This window comes from Malus sylvestris, chromosome 2 (genome assembly GCF_916048215.2).
Source record: "Malus sylvestris chromosome 2, drMalSylv7.2, whole genome shotgun sequence".
In the NCBI taxonomy this organism is placed as follows: domain Eukaryota; kingdom Viridiplantae; phylum Streptophyta; class Magnoliopsida; order Rosales; family Rosaceae; genus Malus; species Malus sylvestris.
Genome location: NC_062261.1, coordinates 19,611,336 through 19,631,573, shown reverse-complemented (window position 1 = coordinate 19,631,573; position 20,238 = coordinate 19,611,336). Strand labels below are relative to the sequence as shown.

Below are 20,238 nucleotides of genomic sequence, written 5' to 3'. Positions count from 1 at the left end.
ATGGTGTGCCAAGAAGTTCAATTTTCCTGAATACATTCAATGTATAAGCACTTTAGAAAATCCATTTAAGACTTATACAACAAGAGAAGGAAAAGAAGAAAAGGCAATACATCCACCAGAAAAATATATCCATATCAATTCTAAAGGAACAATTGCCTCTCGCTATAGGGAAGTTCCTGATGGAAGGCAGGAAACCTCTATAAAAAATAGAGTTGTTGCTGTGATACAACAGAACAATTATGCTAATTTGTTTCTTCAATCTTTAGGACGACAAGCCTCTAGAATAGAGAATTCATTAAAGGCAAATGATTCTCTTAAGTCTAGGATTTGGAACCCTAGAGAACCAGGAACATCGTCAAATTCTTCTTAAGGAAAGAAAAAGACAGATCAACCAAAGTTTAAACCAACTCCTGAACTTAAAGATTACAAGCTAGGAAATGATGATAATTTTCTCGATGCTTTGGCAAAAAGGTTAAGCTCGATGAAATTATCAGAACCAAATGTCTCGGTCATTACTAAAACCCAAATTGCTAATTTGTAAGAGCAGTTTGACGAGTTAACCTTAGACCTATAAATAAATAGGATAAGATAAGGACACAAGGTTACAAGAACACAAATAAATAGGATAAGATAAGGACACAAGGTTACAAGAACACCTATCCTGATAAACTATTATCCTAGGCCAACCCCTGTAGATCAATTTGAAGATAACGATATGGGTGAAAAGGTTTTGTATGATGGAAGATCAATTGTTGATGGACAAACAGACTACCAAGTCATCAATATTATGACACATGATGATATTCTCGTTCACTAGTAAATTACAAGGAAATTCTGATAGCGTCATTGCATGGGCAATAATTGCAGGATTTATAGGCCAACTACGTGAATGGTGGGATTTCCACCTAAGCGAAGAAGTGAAGAGATAAATCCTTGCTGCTACCAAGGTAGGAGGGATCAATGGGCAAATAGTAGCTCAAGAAGATGCGGTAAATACCTTAATCTACACCATTACCCTACATTTTGTTAGCTCTATTGAGCTACAACAAGATAGGACTAAGGAACTCTTAATGAACTTAAAACGCCCGACTTTGTCTCATTTTACGTGGTATACAGATGTTTTTTTATGCCAAGGTCTTCCTTAGATCTAATTGTAATGCAGATTTCTAGAAATAAAAGTTTCTTTCTAGATTACCTCCTTTGTTCATTGAGAAGGTGCGAAGTCGGATAAGAGAAAAATTTGGAGGAGTTATACCTTACGATAGGTATACTTATGGAGAACTTATCTCTAAAATATATGCTGAAGGACTAGCACTCTGTAATGATATCAAGTTGAGAAGGCAACTTGATAAGAAAATAGCTTTAGGAACAAGGGAAATGGGAGATTTATATGAACTATTCGGCTTTGAACCAAAAGGTCAATCTTCTTCCAAGAAACCCTTTAGGAAAACCAAAAAATTTCCCAGAAAATATTCGGAAGAAAATCCCCATAAATCAAAACCTTATAGGACATTTTGCAAGCGAAAATTCCAATCTCGCAAACAAAAAGGGGGGACATAATGATTAGATAAAAAACCTCTTGTTTGCTACAAGTATGGAAAAGTTGGACACATGAGACTTCAGTACTGAATGAAAGAAAAAATAAATAATCTCAATCTAGATGAGGGCCTAAAAAAGCAATTATGCCAACTAATGATAAATTCATCTGACTATGAAGAAAGCGAGAATGAAGTCGCAATTCTTGAAGACAAAGGGTTGTTTACATCATCAACGGATGAAAGCAGCACGGAGTCAGAAGATGAATGTGCTTGCAAATTAAATCTTTTTGTGATCACCAAAGAAGAAAGTCTGATTCTAGACTTAATAGATAAACTAAAAGACCCTTTAGAAAAAAGAGAAGTTTTAGAAAAATATTTGGATTTGGCAAAAGAAAAGAAAAGGCCTGAGCTAAATGGGAGACAACCAATCGAAACCTATAGCTTCAATACAATTGTTGATAGAATAGCTGAGAAAAAAGCTAAGAAATAACCCACATTAGCTGAAATATAGCATGAAATTAATACTACAAAAGAAGAAATTAAAGAATTAAAACATAGAGTTTGAGTATCAGTTCTCGCTTAAAGAAGAGGTTTGAAGTAGGGGCAACGATACTGAAACTGAAAACGAGTTTCAACATCTGATGGATGACTTCACAAAAGTAAATAAATAAAACACGCCACCAGAGGATAAACTAGTATTGTAGCTTGTAGATCCAAATAGCATCGTCTTAACCCTGAAGTATGTTAGTAGTATTGACAAGGTAATTTCTCAAAAGTGGTATTCTGTAATCACCTTTGTTATTAGTAAAACTTTTAGGTTTTCAATCGTAACACTCATTGATTCAGGAACAAATCTAAATTTCATAAATGAAGGAGTTGTACCCACAAAGTACTTCTTAAAAACTTCCAAGGGTCTGAGAAGTGCAATTGATCAATCTATGAAAATTCAGTATAAGGTGTCAGATGTTGCAGTCATTCAAGATGAGGTTTGTTTCAAAACCCCTTTTGTTATGGTTAAAGGACTAAGCCATGTTGTGATATTAGGTACTCCCTTTATCAACATGCTTTACCCATTCAAAGTTTCAAAAGAAGGAATTGAAACTGAAGTTGAAGGAACAAATGTAAAGTTCACATTTTCTAGGGAACCTCAAATGCAGTACCTAAATACCATACAAAAGAATATTCAAAACAAAGAAAGATTTCTTTGTTCTCTGAAAGAAGAAGTACATTTTAAGAGAACTAAAGAACAACTCACCACGAAGATGGTGAAAAATAAGATTGAGTCAATACAAAAGAAATTTGAAAAACAGGTCAGTGCTGAAATTCCAAATGCCTTGTGGGATCGTAAGAGGCATATTGTCGAACTACCATAAGAGCCTGATTTTGATGAAAAGAAAATCCCCACCAAGGCTCGACCCATTTAGATGAATAGTAGACTGATGTAGATTTGCAAGAAAGAGATCAACGAACTTCTTGAAAAGAGGTTAATCCCAAAAAGCTACTCTCCTTGGAGTTGTTTAGCATTTTAAGTTGAGAATGTCATTGAACTTAAGCGAGGAGCACCCATGTTAGTTATCAATTACGAACCTTTGAACAATGCTCTTAGATGGATTAGGTACTCTATTCCAAATAAGAAGAAGTTTTTAGAAATGTTAAATCAAGCAGTAATATTTTCAAAATTCGATATGAAATCTGATATTTGCATATTCAAATTGCTGAAAATGACAAGTATAAAACTACATTCAATGTCCCATTCGAAAACTACAAATGGAACGTAATGCCATTTGGATTAAAGAATGCTCATTCAGAATGTCAAAACATAATAAATGGTATCTTTAATCCTTACTCCACTTTTACTATTGTTTATATTGATGATGTTTTGGTTTATTCTAATTCATTAGAACAACACTTTAAACATCTAAATATCTTTTGAAAGTGGTGAAGAATGCAGGTTTAGTAGTCTCAGCTCAAAAGATGAAACTCTTTCAAACCAAGGTTCGATTTTTAAGGCATAATATTCATAAAGGAATAAATCTGCCTATTGATATAGCTATCGATTTTGCTGATAAATTTCCGGATGAAATTCTAGATAAAAAACAATTGCAACGTTTTTTGGGCAGTATGAATTATGTAGGTGATTTTTACAAGGGTTTAGCGAAAGATAGCAAGTCACTCTATCAAAGGCTGAAGAAGAATCATGTTCCTTGGACCGAGAATAAACTCGAGCGGTGCGACTTTTGAAGAAAAAGGTCAAATAACTCTCATGCTTAGCTTTGGCAAATCCGGAAGCATTAAAAATAGTGGAAACTAACGCTTCTGATGAAGGCTACGAAGGAGTTTTGAAATAACATACTGAAGATGGCAAGGAAGCCTTAGTTCACTTCACTTTTGGTGTCTGGAAACCAGCCCAGAAAAACTATTCAACTATTAAGAATGAACTCTTATCCATAGTTCATGCAGTCACTAAATTTAAAAGTGATATTCTTAACAAGCGATTCCTGATAAAGGTAGACTGTAAGCCTGCTAAAGATATATTGTTGAAAGATGTTAAAAATTTAGTGTCAAAACAAATATTTGCCAGATGGCAAAGGATTCTATTAGCATTTGATTTGGATATTAAACATGTTAAGGGTGAATTTAATTTGTTGCCTGATTTCTTAACTCATGAATTTTTGCAGGGCACCTAAAAGGAAGAAAGAATAGGATCTAACCCTCGCTAGAAGTGGCTCTACCTCGATCCAGAGAGGTTCTCCTTCGTCCTTCCAAAATCCAAACCTAATTTCATATGCTCTCCCTTATAACAAAGGTAGAGAGAAGGCTGTAGTTGACAATCCTTTTAGATACCGAAGTGAGACGAACAACATGATTTCATTTTCAAAAATCACGATTCCAAAAGTTATCTTTCTAGACAAATGGGGAAATAGCCCTTATCATTTGCATCTACACTCCAACCCTGATATGAGTCCATGAGAGTATAATTTCTAGGATTACTAGAAAGCTTGGGATGAAGTTTTATGTTTCCAAAACATTCGATATTCCCATACCTGATTCATCCAATTTCGTTTTAGATCTTTGATAAAGGTTCCTAATTGGTTTTGAACATGGTTCATTGTTTGGGGGTCCGAATTTGGATTATTTGCCCCAAGTAATTGTTGATTCTTTTCTAGATAATTTTAGTAAAGAAAATATTGATTATCCTGATAGAAGAAAGTTGTTTCTCTGGTTCATGATGATTTATGAACTCCCATGGATCTTGAAATGGGACTATGGTTTTGTGGACGACGATGATGGAGCTTAGGATTTCGTTCCCCAGCTTGAAAGACGGCTCTTTATCGGTTGGTGGGACAAGTTTCACTTGGACCATCTTAAGCCAGATGTTTTCAAGGCCAGAAGAATCTTGCCTGATAGGCAGTGTGCTATTGAACCTTCTTGTTCAACCCCTGAATCATCATCATCATCAAAGACTGAAAAACTTAAGTCTTTAATTGAGTCCAGGCCATCTTGTTCGAAGAAAGATCTAAAAGAAAAGGTTCTCAAAATCCTTAAGCTAGACAACCTAGATGACGAAAAGATGAAATTTGAAGACATGTCATCTCAGCATTATATGGATGAAGACTATGGAGATGATAATAAGGACGACTGCTATGTAATATGTCCTCCTATCCATCCAAAGAAATAAAGCATGAAATGCTTTTCTCTGAAAAAAGAGAAGATAAGATGCTTGCTATTTGAAATCTTGGCGTCAGTCTTTCTTCCTTTTCTGAATAATTGTCTTTTGGTTCCTATAGCTTTTGTTGGTGTGTGCCCTTTCAAGAATCTTTCTAATGCTCCACGTGAAGCCAAGTCAATGTCATTGCAAAAAGTGAAGATGCCGCTCATTATTGTAGGCTGCTTTTTTATGCTCCGCTAGATATTCTACACCTGGCATTTGAGTTTGCTTTTAATTTTCAATTTATAGAGCCTCTGAGCTCAATTGTTTGTACGCCAAAAACTTTCACTTTGTAAACTATATTTTGAGTGTTTGAAGTATTATCTCTCTTTCCAACTTTGGTGCTATCTTCTAACATTGAAGTTGAAGATTAAAAATTAATGTGAGTTTACTACTTTATGCCTATTTTATCATTTTTTATTACTACCTATACTTATCCTTTACTTTATCTCTGTTTATTTCAATTTATAATTATTGTATTGTTTTCCTTATACGTTTATTCGCTGCCTGTTTATAGATTTAATAATAAATTAAAACAAGATTAAATATTTTTAATTACTTTAGACTTCTCTGGGCCATTCTGATTTGGTAGTCTGTTTATATATATAAACAAATTTCATACTAATAGAACCCTCTTTGTCAACCAAAAGGGTGAAAAGACTATTTAGTACTTGTTTGGTACTGAGGTGATTTTATAAAAAGTGGGTATAAAAAAAGCTAAGCTAAAAAGGGTGTTTGGTAAACACTTAAGCAACTTATTTTCATAGTTTTAGGTGAAAAAAAAAGATGAAAACGTGAAGCAGCAAAAATGAGCTTATTCTCACAACACAGCAGAATCTGTGTTTTTTTTTTTTCAAAACACAGCAATACCAAACCAACCCTTAATCTTTTATCACAACAAAAAAGTTAAAGGTAGTAGCGTAATTTCATAAAACAAATTTTACTATTTTTTATTTAGGCCTCACCTATAGGTGATTTTAACATCTCTAGTTTCAAAAATTAAAAAAAAATTAAAAGTTAAAAAATTAAAAATAAATCTCTCTCATTCTCTCTCCCTCTTCCCCTCTCACATTCTCTCTCACTCTCTTCCCATCTCCTTCAATTTAAAAAACAAAAATAAAAAATTTGACACACACTTACTATGGGGGCATATACTATAATTATTGTTGGAAGACAAAAATACAAAATACTATAAAGTTTAAACAAAATTTTCATGGTTTAACGACTTAGGTTTAGCCTAAGTTGCAAGTTACTCTAACAACCACAATCTATTTGTTAAGAGACAACAGTAGTTCTGTAATTTGAGCAATGTTTATTTCGTCATAATACATAAATCTAGAAGGTGATCATCAGTATAGACTACAATATAACAAACTTTAGAAGTCAAATGCCTTCAATGTCATCTTTGCAAGATTCTCAATTTGAGCATAGTTTGTCTCTTGTGCAAAATTAGCCTCTCAAGCTTTCTTCTTTGCGTGATACTCTTCTGCGACCTTCTTGGGAGCACGGCACACATGAGCCCAGTAATTTAGAATCCCACAGTGGCAGCACATATCAAGGTCAAAGGAATCTTTGGCAACTTTATGCTTACTCTGGAATCACGCATTCCCATCTACTTGCCAAAGTTCTATCCTCCCCTATTTGAAGGCTTGGATTTTTTGCCCTTGTTGCATTCCCTAGCCTCTGACATTGTTTCTGGTTATGGAAAGCAATCGCATGTGCTTCTGGATCAATTCTAGTGCTAGTGGGTTAGGACTGATGGTTCTTCATCAATAATTGATTTTTCTTTTCAACAATCAACAAGACAAATATAAGATTCAAGAATTTAGTAAAATTATGTGCTTGATATTGTTACTTCAAGACAATATTCATAACATGAATGGTAGAATAGGTCTTTTTCAAGGGATCCTGTTTAGTCAACTTTTCCTTGCAATATGTTGGCAGCGATCGAATTCTACGTACTTCTAAGTTATACTCATTCACACATTTATAGTCCTAGAAGCTCAAATTAATCCAATCGTGCCTAACTTCAGGCATAATGATCAACTTCTGGTGACTAAAATGATCAACTAATGCTTGCCAAAGAGTGTGAAGATCTTCTTTATATAGATATTCAATCTGCAATGCATCATGCATGTGGCAGTGGATGAAGATCATAGTGGTCGCCTTCTCAATTTTACTTCTTTTGTTCCCAGCTTCAATGGTTGCTCTAATACCCTTTTATCGTGAGGTAGAGCTTTGCGCCTTGAATCCACTTGAGGTAATTTCCTTCAGATATCTCCAAAGTAGTGAAGTCAAGTTTAGCGACGTTCAACATTCTGTATATGAACAAAGTGTGAATCAGTGCATTAAATAAAATTCATAAGCATCATAGCTAGAACCAAAGGTTTTAGGAACATAGTTTAGTTTAATGGATTTACATCCTGGAGATTAAAAAGATATCAATAGGGGTGATGCACTTGTTCGGGGAAACCACTAGGTTTTTCTAATGCCGCATTCAACATGTATTCATAACAACCATACAAGAATACATACATATACATTTTCAATATACAACACAATAAAGATATCACATTACAATAATATATGAAAGCATATGAAGTAAATAACTTTGCAATTCTTATGTGTGGAGAGCTTTCTAGACTCATCATTAGGTATGTTTGAGTCTCAGACCTAAGTATCGGGACATAAGTATGTGTGGACATTCAAGTCCATTCCAAAACTAAGAAGATAGACCCAGACATAGGTTCGAAAATGTCCAAGTTGAAACTAGGGGGTTTCTTTGGTATCCTCTTGTCGAAGCAAAAAGATCAGATTTGAAATACCCCAACCAAAACTAGACATGTGATTCGGTAAGCCCCTACTGAAGCAAAGCATGTTCATCGGTACATCCTTGCTGAAGCAGGCATGCCTTTTAATGGACCACAACTGAAGCTATCGTGGGTCATTCGGTAAACTCTTGCTGAATCAAGGTTTATACCATTTAGTACTTCCTAGTTGAATCACTTGGATAACCTCTCTCTTGGGGATTTTTAGGCTTGTGTACCAGGCGGCGTCTAGAGGTTTCTAGGGTCGAGCCATGGGCTTCAAACCTTACCATCAATCTCTATTAATCAAGGAAAATGGTTCCAGGAAAGCTTCAAGCCTTGGGCTTTTGGCGGAACCTAAAATTTTCTATGATGGAGCAAATCAACGTCAGGGGCAACGAGCAGTCCATGGTATATCCTTCTAGGGAACATAAACTGTGAGATCATGATTTTCTATGGTTGGAGTAAGGCCGATCCATATATTGTTACCTCAGAAGTCCGGTCATGAACGCACTAACTTTGGCCGAGCTGTATCAGACGGAGTAGAATGCTATCATCACTTTACTTCGAGGCAATAGGCTCAGCTCTTGCGACTCCGCTAGATGACTATGCTTGTTTCGCAAGATACACGATTTGATCCGGATATAGACTCAGTCAAATCCTATAAGTCTCGGAGTCCTTACAATCTGGGGATAGGCGTGCACCACAAGTAATCACACTCCTTAGAGGATACAATATCTTCTTACTAGAGATCATCTCGGATTCTTCTGGCTTAGAACAAGGATTTTATCCTAAAAACATCTCCCTCCCACGGTATAAGTAAACCTATCTAAGGTTTATCTATAGTAACACAATCTATACACTTGAATTCCCTTGCCCACTACTTGAGTACAAAACCATTCACTAACTTGACTGTTGGAGAGCCTTTAGCCAACACTCATCCCCTTCGGCCAAGGGTTTGCTTACCTGTTTACTGTTTTGCAGGTTGTTTCAAACTACAAGGATTTGTGCTCAACCACCACTCACGGAGGTGTGCAGATTTGGTTCCAACAATTGGTGCTTTCATTGAGAGAGAACCCATATTCCTCTCGACCAGAACACTTCACCCTCTGATATGTCAAAAAGCTCAATCAATAATGAAAGTTCAACCATTTCCTCAGGAGACGCCTATAAAGGGCACGATGGTGTCATAGTTAATAACGAGATGTGGGAAAATGTCATGAATATTTGTTTATCGTTAGAAATCGTTTGTCACAGCCCGTTGGCTAAAGAACCCGCACAACTCACTGGTATAAGGGCCGCATCAAAGATCTCTAAGACACAGTTTCACGCTTCGAGAAGCTAGTAACTCAGGGAATAGAAGTGATCGATCTGACGTCTGGAGAGTCATCTTGACGCTTTCTCCTAGAAAAAACGCTTCAGGAAGCTAGGAGGCTCCCAAAGCTTCATTCAGTCCAATCACCCTATAGAATCAACTGTATATATGGAGAATAAAAATACTTGGAAAACACCTATAAAAGAAAGGAAGATGACTTGCAAGAAACCAAAAATGGTGGACTAACATCAACAAACCCCTTGCCATTAACTCTAACATCTTGATGTTTTCGATCGAGATTTGGAAGACGTTCACTCACCCCACAACGATGCCCTTGTCGTTAAAATCCAAATCATTCGAAACTAGTTACATAAGATGAAGACCGTCCATATTAACTACTCTGTTACCCAGCACCCGGTGAAGTAAAATAGATAAGAGGAAACCAGTCGGCAGCGTGTTATTGCACCATTGAGAGTATGAACATGATAAGGACCCCAAGACGTCATTACCCCAGAGTCCAAAGCGAACAAAGACGTCATCTACATCAACCTCGACCCTGACAAACCAGAACGAAAAGCCCGAATCAGCTTAAAAATGATCGACTGAGGAAAAAAAACTATTTATCAACTTCTTACGAGCTAACGAAGACATGTTCGCATGGTCAGTAGAAGACATGCCCAAGATCAGCTATTTGGTAATTTGTCACCGTCTTCACCTAGACCCAACTGCCAGACCCGTTATCCAGCATAAACGAAATCACTGTACAAAATGAAGTTAGATCATAGAGGCATAAATAGACAAACTTAAAGACGCCCAATTCATTGTCGAAGTGCACCACCCAAATTGCTAATAAACGTCATGTTGGTATAGAAGAAGAACAAAAAATAGAGAGTATGCATGACTTTACAGACTTAAACAAGGTATGTCCAAAAAATCCCTACCATCTCATATGAATCAACCTTTACTGGTAGATTCAACGGTAGGATACAAACACCTAAGCTTCATGGATGCCTACTTCGAGTACAACTAAATAAAGATGTACGGGCTAGACATGGAAGCGACGTCATTCGTCAACGATCGAGGTACTTATTGAAACAAGGTTATGCCCTTTGGATTAAAAAATGCAGGGGCAACTCCCAATGACTCATCAAATAAATCTTCAAAGAAAAAAATTTGAGACACAATGGAAATTTACATAGATGACATGCTAGTCAAGAGCAAAGAAAAGATGGACAACATGAAAATGAATCCGAAGAAATGAACCTTTGGAGTAACGTTGGGGAAATTCCTCGGTTACATGGTTACTAAGTGAGGAATCAAAGCCAACCCATATCAGATCAAGGCCATCTTGGAAATAAGATCACCCTGAACCATGAAGGAAAGACAAATTCTGATTGGACGAGCAGCCGTTCTTAGCAAATTCATGTCAAGGTCCATTCTTTACAACAATAAAGAAAAACAAGGGACTTATGTGGATAGACGAATGCGAATAGTCTTTCACAAAACTCAAGGAATATTTTGCCAAACCTTCATTACTGTCCAAATCCATCAACGAAGAGGATCTTTACCTCTATCTAGCCTTATCAGACAATGCATTAAATGCAGCTTTGATCCGAGAATACTCGAGGGAGCATAAACCAATATACTATATATCAAAAGCTATTATCGAACCAGAGACAATGTATCAGAACATCAATCAACACCCAAGCCTTGGCAGACTCCGTAGTGGAGTTCACCACTACAACACAAGGTATGATAGAAGTAATTAGTTCTTAGAGTCCCTCAGAAAACCCTTGTCTTTTGGAAGCTTTACGTAGACGGATCATCCAACATACACGGGTATTGCAGACACTAAATGGCTTTATACTCGAATAAGCCTTCAAGCTGGGGTTCAAAGCAAGCAACAACGAGGCTGAGTATGAAGCCCTACTAGTAGGACTTAGGGTCATAGAAGAACTTCATGTAAACGAAATCTCATTTTTTTCTCATTCTTTGTTGAAAATCCTAATCTGATAAATCTTGAAAGTAAACGAACTTTTAGAGAAAACAAGTAACAAAGTGGAATACAAGTAAGCTTATGGGCTCGACATAGAGCTTGAAAGCCCCCTTGGTAATGTTAATTCGGAAGAACATTACCTCCGAAACTTAGTATCCATAAAGGTTCTCACTGCGATATCTAGAATACCACCTTACTTCGATACCAGGAATTAAATATTAAACCCATGAAGAATCTTTTGCTCTATACTTGTCAAGCACCTTCATTGGATTAAAGATAGGAGAACTTCGAGTTGTACTTGAAATAATTCATAAAGAACAAAAACAATCTTTTTCACCTTGCCCTATTCTTAGATTTAGGATTTCAATACCTGCAACTTTGTGCATAAGGGGAGGTTTTCCCCCAAGCCCGAGTTGCATGTTCGTCCCCAATGAATCTTAGACAAAAGTCATTTGTGGGGCTTGGTTATCAACATGTCGGAAACATTTTTTGAATCCTTTTGCTAGGCCCTATGTGTCGAAAATGAGCATTTTCGATCAGACTCACGGTCATATCATTTTTGCATATCAAATCTCTTTTGGAATAAAATTCCTCTTAGGGATTGCCTAGTTTGGATGCCTCATTCGAACCTACTAACATATGTTGTTTCATAATACACTTGACTTAATATGTTGGTACATGATAGAAGTAGTCGTACTTGAGGTCGGAGTTCAGAGCCACATCAAGATGGTTTTCAAATCGCCCTTCCGACCATTTCCTTGAATGGCGTAGAGCCCGATTTGAATGTTATAACGCACAACCTCACTAGTTGTACAAACTTTCCGGAGGCCAGATGGTGCACTAGACTTCTGGGTCAGATCACTATGTACCTATGCTCGTAGCCCACCAATCATGACCACACTTATTACTGTTTGAGTCTCATAACCTGTTAACTGTATTGTGTGGGATGGGCTAAAGGAGACTCCTCTGACAGCGTCTGCTCGAATTTTTAGACTTGCAATCGTGTGAAGTTTTCAAAATTTATGCTTTATTCGAATGAATTAGGTATTCCCAACATCACTAAAAAGAAGAATAAGAAACATACATAGAACAAATAAATTTCATAACTTCTTTATTAATGAATGAAATAGGGTTGATTGATAAAGGGGTGTGATTGAATTAAGAAAAGATTGCCTACATATTTCTGGGAAGGAGAATCAAATCATTGCAGTAGTTCTAAGAAAAAAAATGATATAATGTAAAAATTACATCAGGGATCATTTTTTATGATAAACCTATGGTGGAGCATTGGGAGATGAGTTCTCCATGAACTTGTCTTTGCACAGACGGCGACGTTGCAATTTAGTCTGGAATGGATTGTCTATCCCAGGAAGGGAATCAAATCACATGTAATTTGGATGGTGCATCTAAGGGCAGTATCGCTTGAGTTTGGCGATGTTCCACTTCTTGGTGATCGAGGTTCCATCCATGCATTCCATACTATAGTTGACAGAGAGATACACCAAATCACTATTGAACTTAAATGTTGTCCCACCAAGGCATGTACAATATGTCTTACTTAATTAGGGTTCCAAATAGTTAGCTAGACTATCTCGATTCCATGATTTTTGTCAATCAAATATAAATCACCATGAGAGTCAAATAACTTGGAAACCAAATTACTTAACCTTTAGGTAATTTGGTTCTTCAAATCGTCTTTGGAAATTGGCACGACCCTTTGATTTTTTTTATATTTTTATTTTTTAAAATCGATAGCGTTAGTCAGTTAAATTGTTAGTTGTTAGGATGAAGGGAGATTGGTGGGATCAAACTCACATCAGGATGCATAAACATACTTGCTTTTCGTCAATGCGGCAAAACACCATCTGCCATGACCCTTTGATTTAGGATAACTCTTTGAAAATCTTGTCATACAATTTTTATAAATTAGCAACGATCCTCACAACGACCGAAAGTTATGGCCTGTAAAATTGGGCATCGGAGTTTCTACTTTCTACAACAAGTGCAGGTTGTTGTGTTTTACAAATTTTATTTTAGTTTATGATGTGAGTGAACAATCGAGAAAGTAACTTTTTGGAACGTCTTCAAAAGTACCAGGATTATCGTATTATGCATGTCTGCATGCAACAGTCCATATGATTGGATAAATCTAAATTACCTATTAACAAAGTTTTCTTTGTCAACCAAAAAATAGTGAAAAGACAATTTGATCTTCAATCACAAAATAAAATTATGAGCAGCAATGTAATTTCGCACAAACTAAATTTTGTTATTTTGTTCCAACCTCACCCAAATTCTCTCTCTTTCTCAATAATGATAGTATCTGTGTTCAATTATAAAAATAGTCAATGTTTAGTTTAAGAAATAATGATAATACTAATATTCATTTTAAGAAATAGTCAATATTCAGTTCTAGACATAGTCAATGTTCAATTTAAAAAAATAGTAAGGAAGGGAGAGAGAGTGTGTGTGAAAAAACATTAACAAATTCTTTATAAGGTGCCGAAATCAAAACAAATGTTATAATGCACTCGGAATCTTCATATGTATTATGAAAACATATTAACAGATACACTTGAAAACTTAAAACGCCACTTAATTAAGTAAAAAAAGTAGCCATATAAGATCAAGTTCCATTGCATCCAGTGAGCCTTCCAAGGAAAAATGGCCCCTTGGACTTAAGACCTTGAAACTGAGGCTAATAATTGTATGGTCATTAGTATCCTTATTCCTTATGGCTTCCCAGATGACTCCTCAAAATATTGTTCTCATCCGTTAGCTTATGAACCTGGGTCAAAAGCCGCTCAATTGTTTCACTCTTCTCCTTGTTTCTCCTTATCAACTCAGCTTGCTGCTGCATATTTTCCTCAATGAGTTCTGAGAACTTTTCATTAGTCCTTCTCATCTATTAGTTTTCTATTTTTTATTATATTAAATTTTTCTTCTTTCCCTTAAAATTTAAGAAAAACTAACGAAAAGTTCAAAAAAAAACTTTTCTTTTAATGAAAAGTCATTTTTAAAGGTATAGTGAATAGTACCTGGGAAATGTATAAATTTGGTTTTTCATTAAAAGTGAACAGTATAGAAAGTGTTTTGTTAAAACTACCAAAAATTTAAAGGAAAACTAATTAAAAGGACTTGGAAACTTTGAGTTTTAACCATAAGGACAAAATAAAGGGTGAAGTGAATAGTACCAGGATTAACTTTTTAGTGTAAAAATGTAGTTTTTCGTTAAAGTGAACAATACCAAAAGCTTTTCATTAAAGTTCTCAAAATTTAATCATTTTCATTAAAATTTAAATCATTTTCATTACTTGACATAAGTGAAATTCTTTTCCAAAGACATAAATTGAAGGAAATGTTCTTAAAAATAATACGTTTTGACTGTGTTTTCACTATTTTAAGAAGTTGTTAGGAAGTATGAACTAATTGATTATACAAGGCATCTTGCATATACAAGCAAATTATTGTGATGAGTACTCAACCAAATGATCTAAGGAAAAGGATGGATTGCAAAATAAATTAGAACTCTGGTTGTCTTGTTACACTTTCGATTAATTATCGTACTATATTTCTAATATAAAAACAAACAATTCGTTGACACGATATAGTGCGTCATATAAAATACATAGTCAACGTTAGTTATCCTCGTGATCGGCTGTATATTATTAAACTAATATCAAACAGCTTCAAATGATGTGTAATATGTTCGTCATGTACAGTTAGAATTAGATAAATAGATTAATAGTTGCATTAATATAAGTGGTAATACATCAACCTCAATTTTTTTAGGCAAAATGATAACGGTCTAATATATATATATTTTTTTAACAATCGATATTTCCTACAATAAAGAAGAGATGTGAGTTTAACCTCACAATATGTTAGCAATAATGTAGTTCAAATTATAATGCCGATACAAGCATTAAGAAAATATTCTGGGTTAAATTTAAGAGATCCTCAATCTAAACAGACTTAAAAAAATATAAAAGGGCAACATGGTCAAACTAGTTATCACCATATTAACGAATTTGAGAGCAAGATTAGCCCTAGAATAAGCAAAGGAACGCATCTAAGTCATCCACACCTAAACTTCAAGACTGAGGAGATGAAACTTCAAATCTTTAGGAACTCCATTACTCATGAAAAAAATCTAACACTTCATGTTTTGACACATATTCTGCGCACAAAAATTGTATGTAATGAATAGGAGGACATTCTTTGATAACAACCATTACTGACTCCGAAGAAGAACTGACAAAGAACCAACTAGTATATATCGATACCACCATGAGTTTGTTGCTCAACACCATCAACGAAGCTAACATAAACAACGAAGTAGACCTAAGAGGAGACGATAACACACGAACACAAAATCAAAATACCACTAGGAGAGGCTCACAAATAACTTCACCAAGGGGACACTTATAAACGGCAATGACACTTATAAACGGCAATGTACTAAAACAGAAAACAGCTCTGCAATTATCCAGGAGAAGAGGATGAGGAAGGCTAAGAGAAGGGGGAGAGGAGCTGCCACCGGCTCGAAGCCGGAGCCAGCGGCTATAGATTTTTATATGTACAAAAATGAACATTAATTTAGAACGTCAACAGAAACATGGAGACATAAGGACTGAAAAAGGGGTATATTCAATTCGTCTATGTCGTGGTTGTTTGCATATGTATATAGGGTAGAGAATTTAAAATCGTAAATTACGTAACCTTATCATATGTCAAATTCATTGCCTCCTGAAGAAACGCAAAGAATGTGCAAGAACTAGCTGTAATGACAAACTCACAAACTATTGACCCTTAACTATCGCAAACTAATTAATTATCTCGCAAACTAATCAATTATCTTGTATTTAAGCTTCCATGATCCTGATTAATTAGCCAAATCACACATATAGAGATCTATAGAGAGAGAGAGAGAGAGAGAGAGAGAGAGAGAGAGTGAGATGGAAGAGGGTAGGGGAACAGTTTGTGTAACTGGTGGAACAGGATATGTCGCTTCTTGGCTGATTATGAGGCTTCTTCAGCATGGTTACTCCGTTCGAGCTACGGTTAGATTCAATCCTGCAGGTAACTCAGATCAGACGACCAACAAATTCTATGGTTTTATAGTCATGTTGAATGTTGTTGAGTTTTGATGATAATGATCAATTTAGTTAGAAGATATGTATGAAATTCTAGTTGACATGTCACTTCAGTTTTCTACCTAGAAGCTATATCTGAACATATAAGTTTATTGTAATTCTTATGCAATGCGTTATACGTTACTATTGCAATTGTTTGATCTCATAATCTAACATGATCGGGACTAGACAAACATAAAAACATCCCAGCACGGCGAACTCAGAATGTTGTCTATGTGGGGCGTTAAAAATTCAACCAATATATATTTAAGTATAAAATTTCAAAGTTTGAATGTTACTGGGAGATTAGAATAATGTTATAACTTGTCTATAGTGTTTTGAAATATGATTTTCTCTGCTTAATGCAAATCAATAGTAAATTTGAGCTAAAATGTAAAGTTTTTTTTGTCATTTAGTGAGCCACACAAAAATTTGTGAGGGATGGATATAAGTTAAAGAACAACATTTTGGGGCGGTTTGTTTCTATAAATTGGTAGTTAAAGGGACAAACTTTCATCTGTGTGTGGCCAGTGGTCCGCTGGTGAAACATTCTAAACACATACACAACACACACATCTTGTTTTTCTCCACGCATTGCCAATTCGTTTCAATTGTATGGCATAGTTCTATCGTGTTATTAAACGTGCACTGAAAGTATGACGGCAGTTATCTATCAATGAATGTTATCAATTTATGTGTGAATGAATGGCATCAGTAGTTTATATGTGTGAGAACTAATCCAACATCATTCCGGATGTTACTAAATTCAGTGAAATATTAGTCCTATAATTGTCCAATTTCTTTATCAACTTAATCTTTCCCCATTTTTCTTTTTTCTATAGATTTCCTTTGTGGCCTTTTAACATATAATTACATGAGCTCATGTTTATATACATCTAGCAGCTGAAAGCAAGAGAGATATCAGCTACCTAACAACCCTACCAGGAGCATCGGACAGACTCCAAATCTTCCATGCAGATCTCAACCAACCTGAGACTTTTGATGAGGCCATCCAAGGCTGCACCGGAGTCTTCCACCTTGCTCACCCTATGGACATTGATAACAAAGAGCCAGAGGAAACTGTGACCAAGAGAGCCCTAGAAGGAACCCTAGGTATTTTGAAGGCATGCCTGAACTCCAAGACTGTGAAACGCATCGTTTACACTTCTAGTTTGGCAGCAATATTGTTCAACAGCAAAGGTTTAAGTGAAACTGATGAAAATACATGGAGTGAGATCGATATCTGCAAAAGCAGCGGTCTTGTAGGCTCTTCTTACTTGGTTTCTAAGACTGTGGTGGAGCAGACGGCTTTGGAGTTTGCAGAAAAACATGGATTGGATGTTGTCACTGTGATTCTTCCCATAGTTGTTGGACCCTTCATTTGTTCAAATATTCCTTCTTCGGTGTACATGGGAATGGCTCCCATTTCTGGTACTTTTCTCTTAAACTATATGCTTTTGTTAACGATATATTTGGCCACACACATGCAGCTTAGTGGTTCATTCCATTTTTGGACAATCTTTCTACTATAGTTCAATCCATGCTTTTTCTTATCTTTTGAGTGGCTCAGATTCGTCCGGTTATAAAATCTCTTAAATTTTTTCACGATCTAATTATTAATTTCAAGAATGCAAATTCTAGAATTTTTCTTTCTGATGTATCTAATTTGGAAACAAATAACCATTTGTCGTGTCATGTTTGATAGGTACTCTTTTCTAATTGCGCTACATTCTGGCAGCATCACGAGAGACATCAAGTCTTTTAACAAATTTTGTTCATCAAAATGACGAATGCGTCAATATTTTAAATCTGGGTTTATTTTAAACCATATTTACTATTAGACAGTATATTAATGAAAACGTGCATTGAAATAGTATTTCGTGAACAAATTCAGTATTCTAGTATGAGATCTTCAATCGTTTTTTTTTTTTTTTTTTTTTGTGTGTTTTGTTAATTTTGTAATATTTTGACCTATGTAGGTAACCAGGATCTATGTAAGTATCTTATTAACACATATATGGTGCACATAGATGATGTAGCAAGTGCACATATCTATCTTCTGGAGTACCCTAATGCAAAAGGAAGGTACATTTGTTCGTCAGTGCAAACATCGATTCATGAATTATATGAATTTCTTCCTCCAAGATACCCCGAACTTCAAATACAAATACCAGAGTGAGATAAATTGTTTCTTCTCTAACTATATTGTTATAAAAGAAATGCTAGAATCAATTGTTCATATGTTGTAAGTTAATTGTGAAGGGTTTTCACAACATATCCAAGTCATTTACAACTTGATTGAAATAGGCCTCACAACCAATTTGGCACTTGTTAACGGATAAGTAGCCACTTGTCCACACATGAACTACTTATTCTAGCAAAACTTATTTTTATTAACACTAGCATATAGGCACACACAAAGTGTGTGAGAAATTTTTTTATTTTTGTTCTTGAAATAGAAGGAGAGAGGAAGGGAGTGATAGAGAATGTGGGAGTGGGAAGTTCTTTTTTTTTTTTTATTTTATATATATATATAATTAGAGATATGTAAGGATCACATGTAGGTGAGACTTTGAAAAAAAAAACAGCAAAATTCGGTTGTGTGAAATTACATTCCTACCCCATATTTCTTATTCATGTTCTGTTTTAATTAGAGGGTTAAACTGATAATTTCATAGAATTTTGGTTGACAATAAGTGTTTTATTAATTAGTAGAGATAATATGGCCTCCTTTATGTTGTCAAATATGTTGAGGCCTATATATTTACCCTCTTTTGTAATTTTTTTTCTTCTTCATTTTCCGTTTTCAGTTACTTAAAGGAGGTCAAAGGTTACAAAGGAACTAAGGTCTCTTCAAAGAAACTGTTGAATACTGGATTCGAATTCAAATGCGGCCTTGGTGAAATGTTTGATGGCGCTGTTCAATCCTACAAAGAGAAGGGTTTTCTTTAATTCATGTTTTGTACAAGTAAATATGCATTGTAATTTGTAGTCAATACTCCCCTGCGATGTGTGAATAACCAGTTTTACTTCCCCCCCCCCTATTTTTTCCTCCCAACAAGGTTCTGTACTTGGTTCTTATTGGTATTGACCCGTGCATGGTTTAAGAAATTCTTGTTATGACGAGCCTTAAAGACGTGAATATAATTGTTGGTAATTTTTAAATAAACATACTCATCCCTACTCATATAAATTCAACAATAAGATAATGTAAGTATATAATACAAGTATATGACCAACGGAATTCAATTTCACATTACCAATATAACCACTAACCTGAAGAAGTCATTTCTGCTAGGGTTAGGGTTCTTCTGCAGCTCGTCACTCACTGTACGCAAGGCTCAATTTATAGGGCTTAAGTTTCTTAGGTTTGCATGTCAAGTGAGAGAGCACAGACTCTAGCATTATAAGAAACCCTAAGACCTCGTTTGGTATGCTATATAACACATCAGATAGGACTAATAATATAGAGTTGGGTGTCTGGTGTCCGTATGTATTAAATAGTCACCAGATTAATAGTCTGGCCTAACTTATTTCATCCGGCTGACACCCATTTAACTATACATCCCAAGACCACAGGATTATTTAGGAGGGTGTATTCAATTAGGATTTTAAAGGATTATAATTCTTTTAATGAATCTAGGGGTATTCAATCATGATTTTAAGTGATTCTCTGAAATTCAAGGTGTATTTAATTAGAATTTTAAGATAGTTTATTAAAATCCTTAGAAATCCGGC

General features: G+C 35.4%; 1 protein-coding gene across 1 annotated transcript; it reads left to right on the top strand.

Annotated features, from left to right (window-relative positions):
• The first annotated feature begins 16,311 nt into the window (after positions 1-16,311).
• LOC126613904 (protein BRI1-5 ENHANCED 1-like) lies at positions 16,312-19,529 on the top strand. The gene is made up of 4 exons (XM_050281519.1): positions 16,312-16,447; positions 17,404-17,931; positions 18,480-18,675; positions 19,311-19,529. The coding sequence occupies exons 1-4, from the start codon at positions 16,324-16,326 to the stop codon at positions 19,450-19,452; spliced, it is 990 nt and encodes a 329-aa protein (XP_050137476.1). The 5' UTR covers positions 16,312-16,323; the 3' UTR covers positions 19,453-19,529.
• The last annotated feature ends 709 nt before the right edge of the window (positions 19,530-20,238 follow it).